Source organism: Dermacentor silvarum, chromosome 11 (genome assembly GCF_013339745.2).
Source record: "Dermacentor silvarum isolate Dsil-2018 chromosome 11, BIME_Dsil_1.4, whole genome shotgun sequence".
Lineage (NCBI taxonomy): Eukaryota > Metazoa > Arthropoda > Arachnida > Ixodida > Ixodidae > Dermacentor > Dermacentor silvarum.
The window spans coordinates 109,930,515-109,957,954 of record NC_051164.1 but is presented as its reverse complement, the minus strand read 5'-3'; the positions used below and the strand labels follow the sequence as shown (position 1 = coordinate 109,957,954).

Sequence of the window (27,440 nt, the reverse complement as noted above, 5' to 3'; positions counted from 1 at the left end):
TTACACTTTTCCTTTCAATTATACCGGTACGCTGCTATAATATAACTTGCTAATGTATGCCGTATGCGCTCCAAACTATTTTTTATTATTTTGTAAATTTCATTTTCGTGATCAGGCACTGTGACGGGTATCTGCTGCACTTGTCAGCACAAGAATTCTTAGTGATCACATGGAATTATTTATTGATCAGACGGACAGAATAACAACGTACAGCATTCGCCGTCCGCGTTTGAGTTGAAGCGTTGATTTCCACACACCTATAGACCCGGCCTCCAATAAATTGTGTATACGTTTAACAAGTACATGGTAATTTTTTGAGAGTGCGAAATGCTTATAGCGCTTCCAGGCGACGAAACTACAAATAGCGGGTTATTGGCAGTGTTATGAAATCGGTAAAGGGAGAGGTGCTGCCAAGTACTCTTTTTTTTTTTCTGTTTTCACGGGAGCATCGTTTAATGAATCAAGCAAAGAAACAAACCCGAGGACGAACGGCGTTCTCGCATCGCATTGCAGTGAAGCGACCGTGGGAATCAACGCGTTCAGGGTTCTCGAATGGCCCGAGACGGAAAAGAAAGCAAAAAACAGTCAGCAGGCGGTGGCTGGATCACCGTGTCTGTCGCTTCTACTTGGTGCGCCAGCAGCAGCGTGCATGCGTGTGAGGTCTTTGTTGATCAAGTGAAAAAAGAAAGCAAGAAAAAAAAAAGAAATAAAGGGAAAGAATAAAACGGGATAAACGACACCTTCGCACGGTATCACATCATTTCAGGGACGTGCGGTCAGTAAAAAAAATGAAGAAGAAAGCATAAAATGTGCAGTCGGCCAGAAGTGAAACGCGATCAAGACTACATCCCGCTGTGCAGTATATAGTGCAGCCGCGTTGTTTGCGCGGTGTTCAGGCTGCCTGGTGAACCGCCCGGCGTGGTTCAGGTTGCGTCATAAACTGCCCGACTACGCGTTTTCTCTCTCTCTCTCTCTCTCTCTTCTTTTTCTTTTTCCCGTTGTATGAGATGGGTGTGAAGTATTGCGGGGTAGTGGTCACTGCGGCGATTATCTGTTTAATCTCTAACTTGAACTGCACAGCTAGGACTCTTTGGAGCTGCAAACTGCATTGTTAAAATTAAAGGCATTTTCTCCGTATATTTGCTTGCTTGTTTGTTTGTTCTATGGACCACTGCCATTTTATATACCAACCGAAGCCACAGACAGCGGCAGTATTCTCGTGGCATCTTCGACTCGCGATTCCATGCGGAGAAAGCGATTTCGTCATTGTAACGCGATATAAAATGCAGCTATGAAAATGTACTCACATGTTCGACACACGTAGCTTGCCGTATCTGTAACGGCCGGACTTCGACTTCTGTTGATCCGCAGCACTCCGCTCGCGAGCTGTTGTGCCGGGTTTCTGTGTACAGGCTGCTTACTAGGCGGATGCGTATCATACCACTCGACGAGGACTGGCAGTTTCTGTGAAATTAGCATGGATAGTATAGGAAGAATAAGTGTGGATACTCACTCGCCGATATTTGTTCGGGCTACATGCTCATTCACACTCATTTGTTCATTCACACTAATCGGCACTCACTCAGGTGCGACAACACATACTTACACCAACGCTCACTCGCTTTCACACTTACACCCACCAGCTAGTTCGTACGTACGTCCACTCACCCTCGCCGACAGTCGCTCATTCGCACTCTATCCCAGGTCTGTGAAATCGGCGTGAAACGAGCGCGCGTGAGTGTGCCGACCTGCGGAAACTTGAGACGCGCATCGCGCTCCCGTGCGCTACAGTAAATAAAGCGCGGAGGTCATGCACTCTTCGCTGGGGAAACAGGACTGATATAGCTTGCGCTTGCTTCAGTCGCACGAAAGGCGAAGCATCGATTGCGATAGCAAATTAGTCGACAGCTATACGAAGTAAGAATAGTAGTTTATCGGTGGTCGTATGAAGTTGTAAATATTCAATTACTAACTAAATAAACACGCACGGTATCACGCGCGCACAGGTAAATATGAACACATCTCGCTCGATGACCGCAGAAACTCGTGAAAACGCTGGAGTGAGAAAGCGCGCCAGCGGCAGCGAGCAAATTGACCTTCGCGCTGGCTCTCGCTTCAACGCGAACTAAACGTCGAAAGAACAGCGCATACGAAGCCGCGAGCACTCGGCGCATGCACTTTGTACGCATCGCAGATCGCTTTGAACATGAGGCTCCCGCGGGCGCACACTTCGGCCACATTGCAGATCGCTTTCAAGATGGCGCGGCAGCTCCGTGAAGAGTATCCGACGGTGCAGGAAAGCACCCACCGTCTCCGTCGCCTCTTCCCCGTGCCTTGCGCGCGAACGAAGACCGTGCGCGCTTCCGGCCGCCTTCCTCTCACGCGTGCCTGATGTAAGCTACGGTGGCCGGCTCACCCTCGCACGCTTTCACTCGCACACAAAGTGTACGGCGCGCGGCGACAATTTTATCGCCGTTGACTTTATATGGAACCTCACGGCGACGGCAAAAATGCCACAGTTTCGCCCTAAGGGCGAAGCAATGAATGCGATAGCAACACAGCAATGTGACACGAAGTAAGGTGAGCGGCTTTGGTAGCAATATGAATTGTAGTAAACATGAGCTGATTAAGTAAGCAGGTGTGCTGCGGCGTAAGTAGACCGACATGAAGAGAGACTCGATGACCACGAGAAGGCGCGTGTGAAACGGTGGCGTTGATGAGAAGCGCTTCCCGTGGGCAGCGCGTGCGAAGGGACACACCTGTAGCGCTGCACTGCCGATCCGGGCAGCATTGCATGTGTAGCGTGCGTTGGAAAATGTGGCCCGACTATTACTAACTCAATGAACAAGCGTGGTGTGAGCGCGCACAAGCAAACATAAATAGATCACACTGAATGACCGCAGACAACGACTGTCAAAACGCTGGCAGCAAGCGCATATACGTCGCAGCGGGCGAAGGTACGTGCGGTCTATCGCTTCAACGGAAACTGAGCGGCGAATGCACAGCGCATAGAAAAGGTCAGAGCCGTGTGGAGATAAGAGACAGTGCGGCCGGCGAGCGACGAGCGCGGTTGTTGGCAGAGTAGAAATTTATATTTTTGCCGGCGCTGTGGTCGTTGGCCTTTCCCTCCCCCAGTGGCTTGGTGTTGGGCTGCTGAGCATGAGGTCGCGGGATCGAATACCGGCCACGGCGGCCGCATTTCGATGGGGGCGCAATGCGAAAACACCCGTGTGCGTATATTTAGGTGCACGTTAAAGAACCCCAGGTGGTCCAAATTTCCGGAGTCCCCCACTACGGCGTGCCTCATAATTAGATCGTGGTTTTGGCACGTAAAATCCCATATTTTTTTCCCCTCCCGACTCTACCTCTTTTCTGGCTTGCAAAGTATACCTTCTCGCGGTTATAAGGACGGTCGTCTTACTAACGCGGAAGCCTGGTTAACTAATACAGCTTAGCTTAAAGTTCATCTTTAGCGCCCGTCTAGGCGGCCTCGTAATCGAACAGCATTTCTCCCTCTGAAACGGCGAAAGGTCATCTTTAGTTGTGTCAGTCTCTGGCTTTGCGTGTTCAATTAAGTGTGCTTGCGCGTTCGTGCGCCCATTTTGATTTCCGCGTTGCTCCATTATCTGCGCGCCGCGTGCCAGCGTTCGGATTAGATAAAGAGATACGTCCCATTGTGTAACGCCGCTCGTCTGCCCGAGTGCCCTTATCCTATTAAATGCTTCCCGTATCGCCAGCCTGTTTGAACAGCTGTGCTGATGTTTCCTTGCTATCGCCCCTGTCCCCATGCACCTCCCTGTTAGGCGTTGCTGCCGCACTATCAGATCTGCTAACAGCACGAACTCGCTCCGTCAAGCATTGTGCACATGAAATGGTCTTAGACAAACACATGTGGGGGTTTTACGTGCCAAAACCACGATCTGATTATGAGGTACGCCGTATAGTGGACGGCTCGGGATTAATTTTGACCAATCGGGGTTCTCGAACGCGCCCCTAAATCTAATCACACGAGCGTTTTTTTTTTTTTTTTGAAAAAATTAGCATAAGCTCGCTGTTCACACCATTTTCACGCATTTTTACACTGACTCATTCAGATAGACATACAGTTAATGCACCATAGTAGGGGAGATGATGGCAAAATAAAAGGCAGCTAAATTCTTCACTTACGCGATCGATGGGTCGATCGATCGAGCGATCGATTGATTTAGCTTACTGTCCAAATTATAAAACATGGACTATGAGAGACGCCATACTGTATCCCGGTTAATTTAGACCACCTGGGGCTGTAAACAAATGCTACCAAAGTTTTGTACACGGGACCTTTTCGCGCTCCGCGCCCATCAGAATGCGACCGCCGTTGTCGGGAATCGATCCCGCGACCTTATCTGCCGTGCCGCTGATAGGCGCCAAATTTGATCTGTATCTAGATGTGTATACAACAGTCTGGTGACCGCACTAATGGGCTGGTAAATAAACGATTGCACCGCTTGAAAGAATCCGCTTTGAAATGTGGCCGTCTCTGTCTTTCATTTTCATTTAATATTTTATCAACGGAAGTTAACAGCCTGGAGTTGCTTCTCCTGTGCAGCACATTAATATATATTACATTCAGAGGTCTTGCATGCCAAAAACCACAATCTGGTTATGAGGCACGCCTTTAATTAATTTTGGCCCCCTGGGATTCCTTAATCCCGGGGGGTTAAATGGCTTTAACTTTCACACGAGTGTGAATGCAACCGGGGTCGAACCCGCGCCACCCGGAGCTCAGCAGCGCAACGCCATCGACACTGGGCTGTACCAACAGCACCTATAGATAGCACGAGGCCTGTTCGTTCCTTTCTATGACGTCATGAATGCGACCAAGCCTGGCGTGGCGATAAAGCGGTGAAGCCGAAATCACCGCTGCTTACATCTCCATTCTATAGCAGTAGCATGACGTCACGAATCGGTAGCGAACAGGCCCTGTGCTATCTGGGTGGTTTCGGCTATACCACGGCGTTCATGTGCAAGTCATACGGACAGGTTGCTGATTTGCAATGTACCCCTGTGCGTCTGGTGTACTGCAACACCACGAGACCGCGTAGGCACACTTTCTGAGCCACTTATATCCTCCTTAGACCCGAGCACAACTATCGGATATACACGCTCTTCAAGGTGGTCTTTATTGTTAACTGTTACGTTATGAACTTGAAAAACAATTTTTAAAATTTTATATACCACGGTGAGGTGCCAAAAGCTGCGTCTCCAGGTACTTGAAAAAAAAAAATTAAAAATAACCACCTCCATCATCTCCACGTGTTTGCTATACGCTAAGAACTGCATTACATTGTTTAAACGTTTGTTCGGAGGATATAATCATGCCGCACGTCGAAAGATAAATTAGCCTTGTGCGGATCTTCGAAATTATTGGAGGGCTTCGCGGCTGGTTAGCCGAAGTGCAGTTCTGTACGCGTTTTCCTGTGCTCGCTTTGGGTGTGTGTACAAGGGGGAAAAAAATTGCTTCCGCGTTGGAGCGCAGGGCCCTCCGAGGGCACTAATTAAATGCCGTCTCTGTTTTAGCTACTATATGTATTGTTCGTGGAAATCCGCCATGTTTCGCCTATGTTCGTGAGATGAGAAGCGCATTCCGCACGGCAGCCCGACAGAGTGACTGCATATTGACGGGTGACAGAACGATTTGCTTTGTCTGCAGTTAGATTTGTTGCAGAAAATAGCTTCCGCGTTAGAAATATATATAGAGAGAAAAAAAGTAGTAAGAACGCATCGAAAAGCTTCCGCGATAAACGCAAAATAAAAAAGGGGGAAAAAGAAAACAGTAAGCGCTGAACAGCTGTCGTGCGAGGGTATAGTTTATTTTTATTCATTTATTTTCTTCTGTGAAAGGTGTTCTCGGGAAACACGGGTGGAATGTATCCTTTTGACAAGTCGTGACGGCGCGAATCACGTGTGGGTGACGTAATAGCGAATACCAGTGACGTCAAAAAATTTTCCGTCGCGTCAACAAGCTCTAGAGGGTTCGTTATAGCATGTTCGTTTGGGACTTTTTTTTATAATAATTATTATAATGTTCGACGAGCACTCCCGGAGTTGTCACGGCTTATATGCAGAACGAAACAAACGAAGAAGAAAAACGGTTAGGGTCGCTCACTGCGCGCGGTCGAAAGGTCACGACCCTTTTTTGCAAAAAAAAAAAAAAAAAAAGACGTACTTTTTCGTGGATTGCGGCACCTGAGTAGTACTAACGACATAATTTATTAATTGGTGTTTAAGACTTTTAGAGTGAGCTGCAAGAGCCACTGTAATTATAGTTAGCAATTTAATTTTGACTAACTGGGGTTCTTTGGTATGCACCTGAATCCTAGTACACGATGCGTTTTCTGCGGGGATTCGAACGCGCGACTTATGTATTCAAAAGACGGAAATTTTTAAGCTTTTGAGGGTATTCGGGCGTCGGCATTTGAAGTGTGGGCATCACCTTTGCTACCTTATATCTTTTCTTTATAATTTACTTTTTGAAAGTAATTTATTAAAACTTTCTTCGCGTATTGCTCATAACGCTCACCTTTCAACAAATTGTAATTGGACTCACATTCAGCCTATCTGGGATAGAAATGTTAGCATTATAATGCTAACATAATGCTAACAGGCAGCGATATATGTCAAGATTATAGGATTATATATGTATTTTTTATTTAGGTGTGCCTCGTCGTGTATGGATTGATGAAAACTTCGGGAGGAGTGTTGCTTAACACCAAACACTCCCACACTCACCGGCTGCGCACTATCTATTCAGCGCTATTAGCGTATTTATATCTTTAGCTTGTGCACGGCTCTGAATCAGATTGCAGTGCAGAGTATTTTCTGATATTTGTTGAACCTTTGAGCGTAACCATTTACGAGCTGTGTTTTCTCTGTTCCCTTGAATTATACATTCCAGTTAGGATGACTATCGGGTCGTTTCGGTGCGTGCGTGCCTGCCTGCGGGCTTTCATAAATCGTTCATAAATTTTCTGGGGTTTTACCTGCCAAAACCAGTTCTGATTATGAGGCACGCCGTAGTGGAGGGCTCCGGATTAATTTTGACCACCTGGGGTTCTTTAACGTGCACTACAACGCAAGCACACGGGCGTTTTTGCATTTCGCCTCCATCGAAATGCGGCCGCCGCGGCCGGGATTCGCTCCCGGGATCTCGTGCTCAGCAGCGCAACGCCTTAGCTGACTGAGCCACCCCGGCGGGTCTTGTGTTTCTTTTTCCCTGCTCTTTTAACCTTTGAGTCAGGTTTGCGGAACACTCCTTACGTTCATACATAAAGCGCAGCTGCGTGCATGCGTCTTAAATTTATATGCACGCTATAACTTTTTTTTTCGAATTTATTTGTCTCCTTCTCCCCCCCCCCCCCCCCCCGTCTTTTTTTTTTTTTTTTTTTGACTTTGTTAATGTTTTGGTGTATAGCCGACCTTGTAGTGAAGCCACATCTCGCAGCTGATTACAGATAAAATCAAATAGATGTATTTTAGGCGTAGATACACTAAGCAGAGTTTTGCGAAGCAAGTTTATATTTTCCCTACGAGTAAAATGCCGTAGCTGGAGGCGTACTGCTCCCAGTCTATCCCTTTAGACCCCATTTAACTCTATATATCAAAGTTTAGCTAAACTGCACTTCATACCTCAAATAGCCGAGCCCTAGCTTACAATTACACTTACCGGACGTGATTCGTCGAGGCATCTTTTTTTTTTTTTTTCCGAAATGACGATGTGGGAGAGGATCCGTTAGTTTGCTCATTGCGCGATAACAGAAAATAAAGAAACTGAAGTTTCGTTACGGCAAGATCACCAATACAGCCACCGCCTTCCATCTGGGTGCCAGGTTGAGCGGAGACCTTTTTTTTGTTCGACTGATCACCCGAAATTCTCGTGCTTTAATTTGAGCAATGAACGCTCCTGATTGATTGATTGATTGATTGATTGATTGATTGAGTGGATGGATGGTATATGAGCGTCCCCTTTGAAACGGTGTGGTGGGTTGCACCACCAAGCTCTTGTTCTTATTTTGCCTAATGTCCTACCTATATTTTTGAGAAAACACAAACACAAAGAATTCCCAGCATAAAAACTTTTGAACCATTACTATTGCAGAGATGTTTACTTTCCCCCTGCTATCCCTAAACACATGGACTTCAAGGAGGCCAGAGGAGCCTAAACCGACCGCTGGGTTCTTCACAGTGTAATAAAATGTGATCCGTCGATTAATGTCGAGCCCAGTCGCCATCTGTCGGCACTGCCGCCCGCACAGAGGCTGCGAGTTTGTGACGTAGCTGATGACGTAGCCCTTACGACAAGCAGGCGATAAAAATAGGCTGAGCGCTATTGTCACGGCCGTTCGAATTCCACCAGTTCCCGCGCAGATCCCTGAAAGAACGTGGCTATACAGAAACGCTGCATATTCTGATCATACACCTCGTGTAATGTAGTTTTGTAGAGAACGGGGTTGGCTATATATACTCTGGAAATTGTCCAATTCTTGTCAGCTGATCGGTTCAGAAGGCTGCTACGGCCTCTCTGATTGGCTAATGCCGGCATTCTAAAATTCGACAATATGTCGGAATTTGACAATGTCCGGAATAGCACCGCAGCGTAGCACCTTCGTCATAGCACCTTTGTCTTCTGCATAATAGAATATGCAGAAGATAAAGATAATGTTCAATAGCCTGGCAAGGGAACAAGAATTCTGGATCGCCAGCCAGCCTCTACAGTCTGTAAAGGAGTACGTTTATCTAGGTCAATTACTCACAGGGGACCCTGATCATGAGAAGGAAATTTACAGCAGAATAAAATTGGGTTGGCGTGCATACGGCAGGCATTACCAAATCCTGACTGGGAGCTTATCACTGCCGTTGAAAAGAAAAGTGTACAATCATTGCATTCTACCGGTGCTAACATATGGGACAGAAACTTGGAGGTTAACAAAGAAGCTCGAGAACAAGTTAAGGACCGCACAAAGAGCTATGGAACGAAAAATGTTAGGCCTAACGTTAAGAGACTGGAAGAGAGTGGTGTGGATCAGAGAACAAACGGGGATAGCCGATATTCTAGTTGACATTAAGATAAAAATGGAGCTGGACAGGCCATGTAAAGCGTAGGATGGATAACCGGTGAACCATTAGAGTTACAGAATTGATACCAAGAGAAGGGAAGCGCAGTCGAGGACGGCAGAAAACTAGGTGAGGTGATGAAGTTAGGAAATTTGCAGGCGCAAGTTGGAATCAGCTAGCGCAAGACAGGGGTAATTGGAGACTGCAGGGAGAGGCCTTCGTCTTGCAGTGTGCTGGCATTATCTGCTTCCGTATTAAGCAGATTAACCGGATGTGGCGTCTGCTTTAAGCGAAGCCTTTGTCTTCTCTTTGATCGCTGCCAGGAATGCGTGTCCCCTTTGTCTCTTTTTCGTTGGCTGGCTGATCCGACACGTCGCGCTGCTGGTGAGGTTATATTTTGCTACGCGGCGGCTCGCCAACGCTCTGTCGGTGCTTGCACCGCCGCCTTTGTCGTCAGCGCTTGTCACCTCGCTTCGGCGTAGTCGCGTGCATGTCAAAACGACGCGCGCTTCGAATTTCGGGTTATCCCGCCGCTGTGCTATAGAAGGCGTGACAATTAGCTAACCCTTCTTGATTAAATGCGCGCAGTGCTGTAGACACTATATGGGCAAGCTAAGCCAGCTTACAGAATTTATTTAATCTTCAGGGAAGAGGCACATAGTTTTTGTGCTGTAACATTACGAGATGCCGTGATGCGTCTTACAAAGTGCGTCTGGGTACTCCAGTATACTGGAGTACCTTGTGTACTGGAGTAACTTGTTCCAATGACTTTTTTGGCGCACATGACAATGCCGCAAAACGCATTCACTGATGCGTCTTACGACCAAACCCTTACGCTCTCTAGTTGGCAGATTTGTTAAACGGCGTGTAAAATGCAGCTGTTGTCCTATGATTACGAGAAATTATGATTAAAACTTCAGAACAGTGTTTGAGTACATATTGATTAAAACATGTACACGGACCAGAAGTTTATTATATCGCGTATCACCAGTGCCACCTTCGTTGTTGCCGAAATTGGGGGAAAGACGAGAATGTTGCCTTCGTGCGATTATTTAATGATCGCGCAATTTATAGATTGTGGAAAAGCCGAAGACAAAATGTCTGCCATCATTTCCAACTACTATATATATATATATCAAGAATAATTCAGTCTGCGCTTCAGGACTGCGCACCGGTTTCCATCGCAATGTAACGTTGTTTGTTTACGCGCTCGAACGCCGATGTGGATTAGATAGCCAGATATGCCTTCTTTTACTGCGACGGCAATATCATGCATGTGCCATTATGTCTCTGTAGTTTCTGCCCCGTCCTTTACTGTATTGCGTTGCTCTGGTTTCACTTAAGCTCATTGTTACCTGGGTGCCACTAGGGTTTGTTTGTAACAAACCGCTGTCACTGCTAGGTAACATAAGAAACCAGAGTTTGAAGACAGATGTAAGGTTATCTCTTTTGCACACGGGGGTACCCTTAGAGGACTTGTCAATGCGTCTTGACCGCCCTTTGTATGTGAGCGTCTTTTTCCTCTGGCGTCGGGCTGCCTCGTTCACGGTTGCCATGCTAAGCCGCCGGGCTCTGCACTGCGGCCACGACGCCGCAACAAAGACGCCTTGTGCAGTGCGCGCCTGGTTTCCCTTCAAAGTACCGCACCTCCTCCTCTCTGGAAAGGTCAGCGATGAGTCATCCCTGTTTTCGTGTCCATCGCCCAAGCCTCCAAGTGGGAACGCCGACCCAAACAAGAGGACCGAGCAAGCCCGCGGGGGGCCAAGTTTTATGGTTCCGAGAAAAAAAGAGGCGGTCCCCCCCTCCCCCTCACACACTTTCCCCTCTCCCCCACGGGTGAGCGTCCTTGTTTTTCCCGATATCCCGGGCGACCCCCTCGGTTCTCGATCGCAAAGCAGGTGGCTGTGGCTTGTGCCCTTAGACTTCCTCCTCACTCCCAAACGTCCACTACCGTTCTTCCTTTTCCGGCCTTTTTTTCGCTCGCTTCACCTTTGCGTCCTCTTCTACTGTTGAGCTGCTCATCTGGCCGCTTCCCGTACCCTGCTGTCGTTATTTTTTTTTTTTTTTTTTTCGAGACCTAGCCACGTCTTACGCTCGAGGCGATTGGGCCGTGGCATGGTCAAGGTACGGTTCCTGCGTCGTCCCCTGCCCTCTCCGCTTTGTGTCCGCGCTCTCCCTCCTTAACCGAAAGAGGCAGTACGCCGCGTCGAAGACGAACCCCTGGTGGGCCCTCCTCAGCGGGAGGGCCCCGAGGGCGAAGGAAGAAGCAACGTCGTTGAGCGGCTTGCGTGCCGCTAAAACGGTGCATCGGCGCGTTAGCCTAGGAGACCACGTGCAGAAGCCCAGAGGAGGCGGTTACTGCGCGGCTGGAAGCAGTGTGTCTCATGTCGACGGCAGGCCTACGCGTCAGGTGATGTATCAAAACGCTTGATCGATTCTCTCCTTACGTCAGTGTTGGCGTCATACAATTTTTGTATAGATCGCGACTTCTGTTATTTGAAACTTCGCCTCGGTGTGTCGTCTGCGCTCACATCTCGCGTCTACGACGCTCGACTGCCTAGGGAGAACATTCGGCGACACAGCAGCGAGGTTTTGGGATAGCTTGATTGGCCGATTTCGATTGCAGCTCCGGGATGCGCTGTACGGTTTTCCTTAGCACGCGCACATTGGGGAAGGGAGATCGAACGAGGAGTGTTTTCCTGAATGTTGTTGGCGCTTTTTTCTTTTGCTTCTCTCTCTCTCTCTCTCTCGCGCGCGCGCGCGCGAACGAAGTCGTGTGCGCTCGTTGTGTGCTGTGTTGACGGTGTTGTCGTCGTCCACGGACGCTCTAGCTGTCGCCGGCTTCTGCGTGCAACGTTAGCACGCGCAGACCACGAGGAAAGGGATCTGTCCGCTCCCCTCGCTCTCCCTTCGAAACACACGCACCCTTGCCCGTCGGCTACGCCGGCGGAGTTCTGGTTGCCGCCGTTTCGGCGGTCGCCGTCTTTGTAGCGGTGTTCGGCGCGGACGGAGTTGGACGACGTTCGGCGCGCAAGACGCCGAAGCGTGCTTCCTTTCTTGTCGGCGCGAGTCCGGTTGTTCCAGGAAGACGTGTACAACGCGGCACCAAGTGTGTCTGGTGCTGTGATGCGACATGTGGTCCAACGGGTTCAACTGCAAGAAGTGCACGTGCAAACTGCACAGCGTCGTGACCAGGTCAGCTATGCCCTTTCTCTCTGTCAATCAGCCCGAACCGTCGCGATTGAGCGTGCTTGGATTGGATGTGTGGGATGCGCTGGGGAGGAGGCGCGGTGGTGCGTGCGTATGTATAGTGTCATGCGAATCAGGACCTCTGTGGTGGCTTTATACGCTTTTATGTGAACGTATCTGTGTGAACGACATGATGTGTAGTTTATTATAGTCTTTGCGTCGCACCTATAGTCGCACTTGGAACTACGGAAATGTGGTACTGGTTGGTACGCTTTTCCGTGCTTTGAAGTTTTTTCCCCTTCCTTTCTTAATTAGAACAAATTATTGGCGTTTATTTTATACCGAAAAAAGGGGAAAGCATAATAACACGCCTTAGTCACCGAGATGCATCGGCATCGAGGCCGCTTCATCGCGTCCTGCTAGGTGTCGCCACGTACTGTACTTTTTTTTCTTTCTTTTTTTTTTTGTTCTAGCTACCTCACTTGAGGTAGGGTTATACGGCATGGAGCAACCGTAACGCATGGCAAATACAAGTTGATTGATTGGTTGAAGTGACCTGACGTTGACGTCTCGGAAACCAAACGTCACGGCCCGTGTGCCGATGTCAGCGATAGCGGCGGCGTCCGAGTCTGACTGGTCTGTAATCATAGACTGCACACTGAAAAGCGCTGAACTTACATTCGATCAACTAATGAGGGGGGGAGAGGTCCTAATAAGCACAATTTATTTTTTTATTTCGCACTGCTATCAAATTTACCACGCTCTAGAGGAACATTAAGGAAAATTTATTTGTACAATATATATATAAAAAAGCCAATCTTACCGCGCATACTTTGGGACCCATTCCTGTGTAAAGCTGTTTCTGTGTTAAGTTACATGTAAATAATGTTAAATTGAAACTTGAAATAGTGTTCTACCTTGGGACGCTTGGTAAGCAAGGAAAGATGCGAAAACGATCACGCAGGTCGCGACGCGTCGTTGAGGTTTCCGCACCAGCCCGCAATGACGTCACGGATTTTAACGGCATCTGCTTAGGTAGTTAGGCAACGTTAATTGGTTAACGTAGGGGCTCAGTTATCTTTTTATCCGCAAAGATGGACCACGAAAATTTAAATAAAGCCAGAAAGTGAACTTAACAAGTTTCAAGAACTATTACTGAGCCACAACTTCCCCAATTACGCAAAAAAAAAAAAAATGTGATGGCTAATGACTCGCCAGCGCGAAATTCAAGAACAATAACGAAGTTTCGCGTGCGAAGCTCCCATAGTGAGCAATACCTAGCCCTATTCTTGCCTACTTCCCGAAGTATGCCTAGAGCGATCATTTAAATACATTATTCTCTCTCTAAAAAAAAGAAAACAAAACTAATACATTGATAATAATTTTCTCTTCTGGTAATCAACCTATTACCGCGACATAACCGAAAACTCCATCAATCTAAACTGATTAAAGTGCTTATCTTTAGCGTCTCTTCAAACAGGAATGGACATACTCAATTAATTTGGTAGAAATGGAACTGAAACATACAATCATCCGGATAGCATAGCGAACGCAAGAGAAAATAAAACTGCATTTTTCATACAGTTGTACGCATCTTATACAATTAATAAACAAATAGGGGAAATAAGGTGACTACGCCCGATCCCTCAGTGCATTTTGAAATGACTTGACTATTGAGTATTTTATAATTTTGGCTGATAGATGATTCCACTCATGGATTGTGATAGCGGAAAATGAGTTTTTAGAGGTATCAGTGTAATTCATGAAGTGTACAACTTTTTTTTAATGACGTCAGCACATAAGACATTGATGCTTATCGTGATAATGCAAGTAAATAACAAATTCAAGTGCATGCGCACTTTTGCATTCCGCTTCCATGGAAATGCAGCTGCCATGAGCGGGAATTGAAGTTGCGGCCTCGAACTCGGCAGCATTAATGACGTATAAACAGCGATGATAAATAAATGTCGGTGCATCTGTTTGGCACAACGGCATGGCGTCCGCCTGCTACCGCGCAAAATAAACCACAGAGCCATTTCGGGCATTTTGTTGAGTTTCTAACTTCACAACAATGCGGCAAAGCGCTGAATGGCAGTTTTCCATCTCCAGGGTAGCGGTCACCACGGCAACACCTATTTATGGCCTCCGAGATTGCAGTGCACGTTTCTGTGCACAGCACAATCTTGGAGGCAATAGTTTTTGGTCATAGTGTATGTTTTGACATACGGTGGTTGGTTGTCGCCATTTGTCATGCAGTGTGCAAGCGCTGAAATCTACAAGTCCATTCCATTACGAAACATTTTTGGCCCGTGTGGTATGCCTTCGTGGGTGGACTGACCGCTAATACTCAAAAGTGGGTGCAACTTATAATTAACTCAGGATTTATTTATTTATTTATTTATTTATTTATTTATTTATTTATTTACTGCAGGCCAAAAATATGGTCAGAGCAGGAGTGAGCACAAGAAGAATGAGTACAGTTAATAACATTTCATACAAGCAGAAGAAAAAGAGAGATAAAAGATGTCACTGCACAAGGAAACTTCTGCTTTCAAAGTAATGATTGGCCTGTTAAATACTTGTTTAAGATGCAGGTATTGGATAATAGGGCATATGTTTGGCTGATGCAGCAAACATTTTTTTTATAGAAAGGCGGCAAGTAAACATTACAGACAAGTAAAATTGAATGCCTCAACAAGGGCCATGTTATTTTATTAGTGATTTCGTTTTTTTTTTTTTTTTTTACTTATATGATCCTGGCAATAATAGTTACACGATGACATCCAAGCCAATGGCAAAGAAAATGGAAAATTAAACAGAACACTACAAAATACGGCCCCAGGGTGGAGATACATCTGTGCACAATATTTTGCACAGACAAAACTTATCTTTGAGAAAAATGTGAAATTGATATTTTTGTTTATATTGGGTTTTTGTTGTTTAAACTTTCTAAATTGGCCACCAGTGGTGATTGTTACTGGATGCATACGTATTTGGTGTCAGTCTCTGTGGTGTGACCAGTAATTTGAAGAAAGATTAAACTTGAGAGAATAAACAGTCTACTCTGCAGCAGTGTGACGAGATAAAACTGGCCTGACACGCTGGTGTAGCTGTTTCAAAAAAGGCCCAAGTAAGCGGCGTGGCCTTGTAGAAGATAAGACAAACAATTGCAGCATTCGAGCAAAGGACCTGTTCGAGCCAAACCGTTTAAAAGGAAAGAAAAGGAAATCTATATAGTATTGTAGCAAACATCTTGGGACAGCTAAGCACTTCTTATGAGTTGTGAACGCAAAAGCATAAATGTCCAATGGAACGCCGCTGAGCTCCTCGCGGGCAAGCGAGCGCGTGGAGACGCTTGGCGTTGGAACACAAGCGAAAGCTTGCGCGGACCAGGACAAGGAACGCGCGAACTCAGGCTTGCGAGAGTGAGGGTAATTTGGCGTCGCGGCGATGCCCTTTCCCCTCAAGCAACGCCTGGCGCGCTAACTTATAGGGCAGCGGGTGTTCCCTCTCGCCCGCTCTGCTCCGCCTAGGCGCGCTCGTGCCGTGGCGTCGCAGCCAATGGGAACCCTGTCGAGCGCTCTCTGGTGACGTGGCGTCGCAGCCAGTGGGAATTTAGGCGCTGCTACAGACGCGGGACGCTGACTTTTTCGCTCAATGAGCCATTTGACGTTTTCGCATCAATGCATTATTTTGCCGGTGGCCATGTGTTACCAGGTTATCGCTGTTATCAAGCTGTCAACCAGTACAAGACAACTTGATAATTCAGTGATAACTTGATAACAGTACAAGTGCCTACTGCATCCGAAAATTCTTTAATGTTGTTACAGACTGTACAGTGATCAAAACAGATTTGTCTAATCAGATGTTGCACGCCCGACACAAATTGTGTTGTACATTTTCAAATTTAAGTTAGCTATTACTATGGAATGTACCGGGACATGTATAAATGGCAGAGGGACTTGACCCATGTGTTGAGATTTCGACATCCAATGATTGTGCTCACTACTGTTGTGTTTTGAGTTTTGCTTATATTTACCTTCGCCCAATAAAAGGTTTTGGTGGTGTTTGCTGCTTCACTACCACTACGATGTGACAGCATATATATTGCCAAGTGCCTTTCGGGTTTTGTATCTGTGAGCCTTGAATGACAGTTGTTATTGCATTTAAGCAATCACAGAAAGCTACCACGATCCCAGCTTCGTACATTCGATGGGCCCACCGTATCAGACAGGGCGATAATTCCGCACATGTACCTTGGCAGCCTTTAAATATTGCCCACACATAAGCGATGTCTCTGTTCGATGACCGCTGCCCGTCCTCACACATGTTGCTGTGGATGAGATAGTTGTTTTTGGTAATGCAGGGCACAATATCTTTAGTACATTATATCTCAATGCGCATCTTAAGAAATGGATGAGTTCATGAAACACTCAAAACGATATCGTTATTCAGCATCATCATTGATTACAGCACTACCTTGAGGCAAGCATTGATCGTGATTGCACACCTAAGTGCATGTACAGTTATCCATAGATCTTTACAGGACACGAGTTACTCGACAAATGTGAATTTCTGCTCTTTATAAGGCATGGCACTTCTAATATGGATCATTGTGAAGGTTGCAGAAACTACTAAAGACTGAAAGCTTGAATTTGAAGCTATGTACCCAAGCTCAGAAAAAACTAATTACAAAAATATTTATTAATCCCGTGTCACAAACTTTTCTAGCTAGCTGTACCAGTGCAAGACATGTCAAATTCTGGTTAATTGAAAATACCATAAAGGCGAGAAGGTACATCATATTGCCATTTCTCGGAACAAAAGAAGGTTGTTTACCAAGAAGACCGAGAAACCTCAATAAGCGACTGGAGGATTTAACAAACCAAACCTGCTTACAATAAGCAAGAGTGGTTAACCACTACACATATAAGCACTGCGATCTGCTATTCACAGTGCCCAGCATTTCTCCTTTATATTTGCTTGCTAAAAACTGCAGCGATTGAGAGCCCATGGTCAGTGCATGTACACACGCACACACACAGGGAAAAACGCATGCAGCTGCAGCAGCAGCAGCAGCAACCATTTTGAAAGCCAAGTTGCTGCGCACGCAAGGCACAGCGTGCATGATGGATGACACTTCCGTTGCTGTGACACGTCGCACCTGGCGGCAGGCTGTCTGCGAGGCACGCAGCCGTGTTGGGAAAACGCACTATCGGCTTAGCGGCCTAGGAGCACATGTGCGCAGCTTGCACCATGCAAGCCACGTTGCTGAGAAATACAAGAAAGGACGCAAGAACAAAACACAAACCATAGATGGGCACATTCGTTGGCGCTCGTAAAATAGCACGACCCTTCTTTGCTTCATTTGTGCGTGGGTTTATATCTTTTGTTCACCCCACAGACGAGTGGGACGTGTGGAATGCATGGCTGTGAGCCATTGGCAACGGGGGTTCATTATCATGGCAGAATTGAAAGAATATGCATCTATGCGTTTGTCTGTATGGTCGTATTAACTAACCTATTCCTTACTGCAAGAGATTGCTGTTAACAGTCATTTCTCAACCATTATCGATAGCGTCACAATGTAGTGACGGTAAAGAAATAAAAACTGCCAAAAACGTAATTCAAGAATTTAACTTGTTATTGAGCTAACTGGTGCCTTGAAATACAAGCAACAGTCATAATACAATGATAGCAGCGAGTACAGTCGCTGTGTCACCGAAATCTGATGTCACACTTGTCCGTTTGCTATTTATACTTATCTCGCCATACATTCTAAAAGGAATTCTAGAGCTGGGGCTCACATACATTTGTGAATGTACAATCGGCAACAACATTCAGTAAGTTCCGCATACAGTAGGCACATCTTACACCAAGTGATGACTGGATAATGTTATTAACAACTTAGGGGGAAAATGTCACAGGCAAAAAGCAAAACAATGTAAGTATGGCAATACCTTTCTTTTAAGGCGTCATCCTGATGCTGCAAACAGAGCATGAAAGTAAATAATGTACACATGACGACAGTCACAGTCTAAAATATTTGGTAGAGAGCGTACCATTCAAAATTATAGTGAACAGGACATTTGTCGCCTACTGATTGATAAACATGTCTACTCATCTGTTTCATCTGAAATATTAATTCTGGTAAGAGCTCTTCAGAAACTATGCTTGTACAAAATAATGATGATTGGTGAAGCCATTTTCTAAAATGGAAAGTTTTTTTTTGTAAAGCGTATCTTCTACACGAACATATTAACCGTGGGTAGGAGCAGGAACATAGGCAGCACAAGGTTGTGGATTTCATTTCCAATCACTGCAGCCACATTCCAATCGGGGTAAACTGCAAAGAAACTTGACTTATGTATGCATTTAATCTCCATCAGAATGAATCTGTAGCCCTTTACTATAGCATCTCTCACAGACGATGTGTTGCTTGTGTTGCTTTGGACTTTAGACCAAATCAGTCGGGCCATGGGTCACTGTTTATTAATATGCTGTGCTGACGTCTCACTGTTGGATAGCAAAATGCCTTTCATAATTGATGTGTTTGCTTAGATTTCTCTTGGTTTTCGTTTTCAAATGTGTTAAAGACTGTCTTTTTTATAGACAAGCACTGGCGCAAGAATGGTTTGTCGTGGCAGGAAATACAGCACACGTCTGGAATTCTTGCTCTGCTCGAGGCTTCTGTTGCATGGTTTTTTTTGCAATGATGGATGAACTTACCTTCTGTCACACAATACACGAAACTGCCTAATTGTCACTTGTTTGTGCACGGACAAGAAAGTTTAGTGCGCAGTAGTTGTGTTGGCAGCAAGGTGGCATATCTGCAGTATTGGCAGCTCTGACAAATGTTATGTATTCTTTAAATTTTTTTGTTTGTCTTCAACCCTTTCCATACATTGCCCCTCCACCAAAGATTACAACCAAAGAAAAGAATGAATGCTTTTTTTTTTCTTACTATTGAATTTTGAATGCCAAGAACATTAAGAAGGTCATAAAGCAGCAGAATTGCTGTTTACTGAAGAAATATAACTACAGTCCCTTGTACATGCAGTCTGCACGTAATGTTTCTGCTTTGTCGACAAGAAGAGCTTTTGCCAAATAGGTTGCCACAGTATTGCTGCCCTTCCCACCCCGCTCTGAAAGCTACTCTGCACTACATCTTCAGTGTCATATGCCTACGGCGGTGTTTTCTCTAGTTTGGTATCTAAAATGTCTATTTTTGCATACATCAGCACAGAATGGTGCTGACGTCTACAATCAACGCATCAAGCACATATGGTGAGCCCTACGTATGTGAATATCTCAGAAGCAGGTATGGCCGTAATGGATGAGCTGTGCATGCCCGGAACAGTTGTGTGCAAAATAACAAGGACAAGCTGAGGTCATTAAAAACACAGAAGGGTTAAGAAGATGGCCATAAAGACGAAATATTTAGTCCTTCAAACTTACGTATGCATGTTTTCCTAGGATGGCATTATGTCCTAGGTGAAAGCGTAACTGACCGTTCGAACTGGATGGTTCGTCAATTCCCTGCTCATTGCAGTTGGTTTGTGGTTTGTGATGACTTTAACTCATTTCCGATGGACATATAGCACCATGAAAAAACAGCATCTATCATTGCTAAAGAAAAGAATCATTGCACATATAGCCTACTCTGCATGCCATAAATAAAACGAACAGCCCTCTCTCAGATAGCTATTCAAAAATAAACAAATATATTATCACTGTTGCTATGCATTTTGTTTTGTGACAAGGCACCTATACGGGCACCAAAACATCAATGTATGTTTTATTTTGAATTGGCAAGTGTACGTTTTCTTCTTGGCCTAGAAGAATGATACACTTAAAGCTACCAATGCAGCAATGAAACGTTACTTCTCAGAGCACCAAGGTTGAGTCAAGCCTGGCCTGAAGTTATCTTCTTTCTAAAAGCTACTCTATCAACCAATTACAGCATTTCCATCGACAATGCATCATTTGCTGTAAACGAGCAACAGTAGCATGCCTAACCAAAAGACAGGCACTTCTCCCAGAGTATTATTAGAAAAAGCAGTCATTGACCAGTGTCAAAAATGCACATCAGTGTTCAGTGTTTCAGTATCTGTACAGATTCCTCACATTACCGACCAGCACAGATCCCAAAATATCACTGTGTGTTCTTAATATTGGTTTATGACCTAATTACTAATAATGCTTTTACCAGGGCCGGTATTTTGTAGCGATGCCTTTTCGCGCTTATCGCGCTTTTTGTCAGTGGTCAGAGCGACGGTCCGCTCGCGTTATCAACGGGATCAGCCGGCCGTGAGTGGTGGATGATAAGACTAGTATAGAATAAGTCATAAGGCATCGCTAAAAAATCGCGGCCCTTATCAGACAGTGTTCCTTTGAACCTTAGTTGACATTGCATACTAAGCAGTTGGCACACTTTACTTTTGAGTCACGTCTGCCTTGATGAGTTTTCCGTTTTCCAAGTCAACACCATCTCTCTCATCAGCCAGTTATCTTTAAAGGGGCACTAAAGAAAAAAAATTACGTTAAGCTGTATTAGTAAAGTACCTCAAAAGTCCCTAAGCGATTATGTCCCTAGGCACCCAGGAGCTCCACGATTGCCATGACAACACGTGTTAAGCGGAAGTCACTTGACCCGTAGTGCCACGCCTCCGCCGTACCTACTAGCAATTGTAAAGGCGCCACCTTGGCCACTCTTTCTCAGGCCTCACGCTTCCTTCCAACTCCTCGCCAGAGTCCTCACTCTCCGTTCCGATTAAGGATTTTATTCATGAGAAGGTGGTGCGCCAACTGTCTATGCTGCCTCTCAGCGATCGACCCCTACAGCCTGACACATCTCTGGCTGCTCCCATTAGGAGAGCCATTCGCGAGGAACTTGCCGAATCACTACCTTTGGTTAAACCCTGTCCTCCCGTGGCTGCACCTCTGACCTATGCCGCAGTCGCAGCGCGACGTGCGCCACCGAGATTCACGTTTCCTGCGACAGTGCGACCTCAACTAGTGCCAACACACGCGACAACCAACCCATATGTTTCGCTTACGGTTTCACCGGCCATGTCGCGCGCTTCTGCCATCATCGCATGCCACCTGCTAACCCTGCTGTCGCAACGCCTGGGTATGGCTATTCCCATGATACTACCGGGCATTCCATGCATCCCAACCCCGAGTATTCGCCGTCTCCTTGATGCCCTTTCAGCAACCATTGTTCTCCGTCACCTCATTGTCGCTCGCTTTTACCCTTACGTCGTCGCCAGTCACCTAGCGAGGGAAACTAGTTGCTGCAGTTCTGCAGGCACGAACTGCCAGCTCCGCAACTTCTACAAGGCCTGCACAATCGCCACGCAATTTACTGGACGTTTTGGTCGAAGGAACCGCCACAATTGCGCTTATTGATACTGGGGCTGCAGTTTCTGTTATGGACGAAAAGCTTTGTCGTAAGCTCCACAAGGTCACCACGCTGTTGTCTGGTTTGCTACTGCACACCGCGAGTGCGCAGCATATAGCACCGCTTGCTCAATGTATCGCAAGGATGCTCATTGCCGGCGTTGTTTACGTTGTTGAATTTTTCGTGCTGCCTTCATATTCACATGAAATCATTCTCAGCTGGGACTTCTTGTCTCACCATCGTGCCATCATCGACTGTGCTCGGGGCCAAAGTGGCGCTTTTCCCACTTTCCGATGCCCCGCTGCCTGATCCTTCTGCAAGTAAAGCCGCCAAGCTCATCGTTGTCTCCAATACGGACATACCACCCGAAATGTCGGTTCTTGTGCCCGTATCTTGCTCCCCCACACCAGACGCTACAGTGTTTTTTACACCGTCTCCTATTTTTCTACGTCGCAAGGCTCTACCTCTCCTGTTTGCTGTCCTCAACACTGTATCTGGATTAGCCACTATGCTTGTGTGTAACTCGTTTCAATCCTCTGTGACCTTACTGCACGGAGAATCGCTCCGTCGTATTCAGCCCCTTGACCAGCTTCACATTCTCGATACTTCCGACAACATGGCCTGTTTTGAGCTTGAAACCCTCACTTCTCCCTTGCTGTGCGCATCATCATCATCATTATTGTTGTCGTCGTCAGACGCTCTTGAATCTGCCTTGGACGCTGGTCTGCCACCTCCGTACCGCCAGCAAGTCCTCGCACTTCTGAATTTTCGCTCGTCGTTTGATTGCGACCAACCATCCCTGGGACGTACGGCGACCGTCACTCACAGCATCCACACTGGTTCCTATCCACCGTTACGCCAGCGACCATACCGCGTGTCGGCAGCCACTTGTCTAATAAATCGTCATATCACACTGGTAAAGATGCACTACATTGTATTCTCAAAAAGCCAAAGGCTGAACTTCGCGAGTTCCAGGAACTCTTACGGAGCCATAATGGTCCAAATACGAGAAAATACTTTGAAATTCACAACATCACACTGACCTACCAGCGCTTGGGTTTTGGTGAGAAAATTCAAAGATGGAACTTTGACCATCAATCTCTCTTCTAATAACCCCGTGAAAACACTTTGTCCGTAGGACATCCAATCATGTCCCAACATCCGTGTACCGTTTCGGAGACAAATAGGACATCCACCAAATGTCCAGTTTTCGGATATCCTACCACGGATGTCCCAAGGATGTCGCATATAGACCTTTTTCAGCATACACATGCATAGTTTCTTCGAAACTGAATTATGTTTTATTGCATGTTTGAATTATAATCAGGAGCTATCATGTCTGCAGCTCGTGTGTACGTTGCACTTTGCAAATTTTCTGACGTTAGTAAGTTCAATGAGTCACTTGTGCGTGGCAGAAGGCCTAGAAGAATGAGGAGTATGCTGCACTGCAGCTCGCATGCACGAAGTAATGTGCGCACATGATGTATCTGTTCTTGATGCGTGGGTGCTCTGCCCGTTGCATCTGTCATATAGCGTGTGCTGCGAACATAATAGACATTATAGCAAACACTGTGCCAAAGGCCCTGGTATAAGTCTGTAAAATGTATGCAGCATGTCTCCATGGTGTCCCTCACAGACACGGAAGGGATGTCTACAGGAAATAGAAAGTGTGGCCGAACGATTGTATGAGGGACGTTCGCAGGGCTTATTTGACATACCACTAGGATATCCATGTCTTGGCAGTGTATGTCCATAGCATACCCACAGGACATCACTGTTGTCTCAGGGAATCGACCTATTACCATGAAATTAACAAAAATGAGTTTTGAAAAATCTTATCAGTCTAAACTGTTTATTTCTCTTTAGCATCTCTTTAAGCAAGGTTTTGTTAACCTCTAAATGGCCATGAGAAATTTAGAACAATTGATGAAAGTTGCAGGACATCTTTGTAAACCTCCATTTTCTGCCTTTTTTTTTTCAAAAACATATACTTAAAATACCTATGTGGTGGTTACTGCTTTTGTTGAAAAAAAAATAGCAAAATATATTGTGTATTATTTATTACTTAATTACAAGGTAGTCATGTCTTAGCTGTAAACAAGGCCTTTTTATCATGCTTATAGCCACTGCTCCAGCTGGCCTAAAAGACAGATAAGGTGCTTTTCGTTTCGCGGGTAACTGCGCACTGCATCTCGCACAAGCTGATGTTAGAGAATAGCAATGGCAGAGGGTACGCCACAAAACGACAGAGGAAGGAGGTGCAGATTTTTCCCGTCTGGCCATTGACAGCTGCATGGAGTAAACCAGAGCAGGGAAGCTCCACACCAACGCCAACGTTTATTCCATTCCCATAGTTGTGCGCAGTGTGTTGTGCAGTTGGGTGCAGCATCTCTGGTTAGAAGGTGGACATTTAGCTTTTCTATTTTTCTGACTTCTTGCACAACCTTTCTTCTGGTAGCCGATGTCGGAAGTGACATGTGTACTGATCATTTGACAGGTTTGAAAGAAACCATTCTGCAAACATTGCGCTTGCGTGGTACAAAGGTTTATTAATTTATTCACTGCAGCTAGAGACTGTCATGGGTTCATCACATGGCTGCAGAACTATGCAATTGCAACAGCCGATGGGTTATTATTGCCTGTGAAGTCAGGTTTCAGACAAATGTGACAAACAGGTTTTTGGTTCCTGGGGGATGTACCAGTGTTGCACCAAATTAGTGTGCAATGTAAGCAGCTGACATTGGCCACTCAGACCAACTGCTTAACTGAGCAATGCCAAGTGTTGGCTAGAAAATGGGCGCAAAGGACAACAACTACACAGAACTACAAGTGCAATGTCCTTGCCTTGAGGTGGCTCATCGTCTCGCGTCAGGTCATGCCGTTGTTGTCGTCTCAAAAGTTTGATGACCTGTTCAGTTGAGGCTCTGGCATTGTGGGACAGCAGGCTGTTGAGAAAGGAGGAGGGCGCCTTGTTTTGGCGAGCTGGGAAAGGTCGACAGCCTCTTGCTACTTCCTGTACACGACAAAACACCTGACGTCGTTTTAAGCGTGCCCCTTGGAGGCCACCCAATGCATACTGTGTCATGGCAAGAAATAGAAAAGTATGAGCATGTGTGCTTCTACTATTTCTTGCATTAAGGAGAAAGGTGAGATTGTAAACTGAATCGTAGTGCTGCCTGGATGCCTCGCTTTGCGGAAAGTTTAGTTAATGCACAATGACATATGTAAAATTGCTGCGGCCTTATAAAGCTTGAGCCCGTTGAACAGCCTGCTGCCTTCTTCATGTGACCTTACAAGCTATGCCATTTAATTTAGACGATACAGCAAATATCTTTCATATTTGATGTCCCGGATGTATAAGATCATTTTCTTCTTTGACTTGAGAAGGTGCACAGTCGACCTCCTCTAACATGTCTCAGAAGGTAAATCACTGTTATGTTTTGTTAAACCTAAAGCCATATGGCAGGCATTACCAAATCATGACCGGCAGCTTATTGCTATCCTTGAAAAGAAAAGTGTACAATTATTGAATTCTGCCAGTACTTGCATATGGGGCAGGAACTCTTAAGTTAACAAAGAAGCTTGAGAAGAAGTTAAGGAGCACGCAACAAGCAATGGAACATAAAATGTTAGGTGTAACATTAAGAGACTGGAAGACAGCGGTGTGGATTAGAGAGTAAATGGGGATAGTTAGTATTCTAGTTGACATTAAGAGGAAAAAATTGAGCTGGGCGGGCCATATGATGCATAGGGCAGATAAACGGTGGTGTATTAAAGTTGTTATATAATGGGTGCCAAGGTAAGGTAAGCGCAGTCGAGGACACCAGAGATCAAATTAAGGAATTTGCAGGCGTAACTTGCTGCTCGCGCAAGATAGGCTAATTGGAGATCGCTGGGAGAGGCCTTTGTCCTGCAGTGGAAGTAAAGCTATGTTGATGATGATGATTTAACCGAACTGAACATTAGCTGCCATTTCCTGGAAGCTAGGCCGTTGGTGGCAGCCTTAGTGCTGCTTATAGTTGACCCCTGACATGCCAAACTCAGGTGTACCTGTTTTCACCTTATATTGAATGTGTCTGATAAACGGGACAAGAGATTAAGCAATGTCAAAGCCAGAATAGAATTTTACACAAATGCAGTCACCTTGGCTTGAGAAGTGAGCTTCTTCCAAGAATAACTGACGAAAGCCTACACAGATACAGTGACTGTTTGCTGTGATGTGGCAGCCAAGGTGAGCAGTGCTGTATAACACATTTGACTTTTTCTTTTTGCCGACCAATTGCGGCACGGAAACGACATTGTCACAGTTGCTCGTTTCATTCTTCATGCCTGCCTTGGCAGACCCCTTTAAAAATAACTGATTACTGGGATTCCCAATTTTTCAGAGAGGCCCACGTATTTGTCATTCTTGCAAACACAACGTACTGGATGAATCCTAAATTTAGATCAGCCTTTTTTAGCATTTTCTTGAGTTCAGTACTCTTAGTGATTTATCATCTTTTGCGACAAACAGGTATGAATCAGGGCAGTATTGCTCAGGGTATGCTATGCTGCAGTAATCCGACACAGCACTTCTGTAGTGATCATTCGCATTGAAGTGTCATGTAGTAAAATAGAACTGTGGCTATAAACTGAAAAGGAATCAGTGCTGTACAAGAGTGCGCAGTTTTACTGGTTGGTTGAGCATAAAATTCTGGAAAACGGCGCTCATTACAGGACCATGTTGCCTGTCTGTGGACCTATAGCCAGCACTGTTTTTTCAAAATGTTGAATCAGTGCTGTCTTTAAATTGCACATAATATATTTCTGCCCAAACGAATAGATGGCTTTGACTTCGAGATTTACAGTAAACAGTGCCAAAGCCACTATTTCATTAACAGTAATAACTAGAGGCCGGATCTTTAGGCATTAAAAAAGCGCATTTTAGGCGCCAAAAATGAGCAGGCAAAGCAACGTTTTAGGCCTCCAACGTCATAAATATAGGCACACTAAATTTGTACATAAATGCAAATAATTTCAAACGAAGGCGTGCGCGACCTGTATCTACGACAGGAAAACAAGAAATGTTATAATTTATGATGGCACAAAGGCGCCAACAGTTGGACATAGCCGTGCAATTGTCGCATAAGACTGCTGGACTAATGACGATCATTTGGCGTTATTCAACAAGCACACTGCTCATATTCATGTTCAATGGCCACTGTACTCGAGCGTAGCATAAAGTGAAACAAGCATGAAAAAGAATACTTGAAACCTGGGAATACTGATTAAAAAAAGCACTACTTTATGTCTGCCTGATGCAATTAAATTGAGACACAGCAAAAAGAGACAAATAATAAATGCAAGACTACAATTTATTAAGAAATTAACATGTTCTTACATGAGGACTGTTAGGTACAACTCTGGTAATTTCCTCATATACAATGACATTTTCGGAATTGTACAGGCAAAACGCCCCAACACTGCCAAATACACTTCCGCCCATTTGAAGTGCACGTGTTTGAAGAAATCTGTTTGGAGAGCACGCGGAACGGTAGTCGAATGTGGAAACAATAGCAAAACTACCATCTCCAGATTTTTGGATTCAAAATTGTTCCTCTTGTCACTGAGAATGATCTTGTACGCTGAGAAGGAACGCTCGACGGTAGTGAACACCTTAAAAAGTAAATTACAAACAAAACAAAAGCCGCGTGCACATCACATTTTTCTTTCTTCTTTTGCTCTTTGCTCTCCTTTCCCCTGACGGCTCTCTGCG

General features: G+C 45.5%; 1 protein-coding gene across 2 annotated transcripts in view; it reads left to right on the top strand.

Moving 5' to 3' along the window:
* The window catches only part of LOC119433809 (mitogen-activated protein kinase kinase kinase 1-like), a 117,784-nt gene that overhangs the window by 48,857 nt on the left and 41,487 nt on the right, over nucleotides 1–27,440 (top strand). Inside the window, exon 1 of one of the 2 annotated variants that reach the window (XM_049658613.1) lies at nucleotides 11,224–12,288. The exons of the other annotated variant lie outside the window; for it this stretch is intronic. Coding sequence (XP_049514570.1) covers nucleotides 12,227–12,288 — 62 coding nt within the window. The 5' untranslated portion in view covers nucleotides 11,224–12,226. Of the gene's footprint in view, nucleotides 1–11,223; nucleotides 12,289–27,440 lie in introns of those variants that run through there. 2 annotated transcript variants of the gene reach the window in all.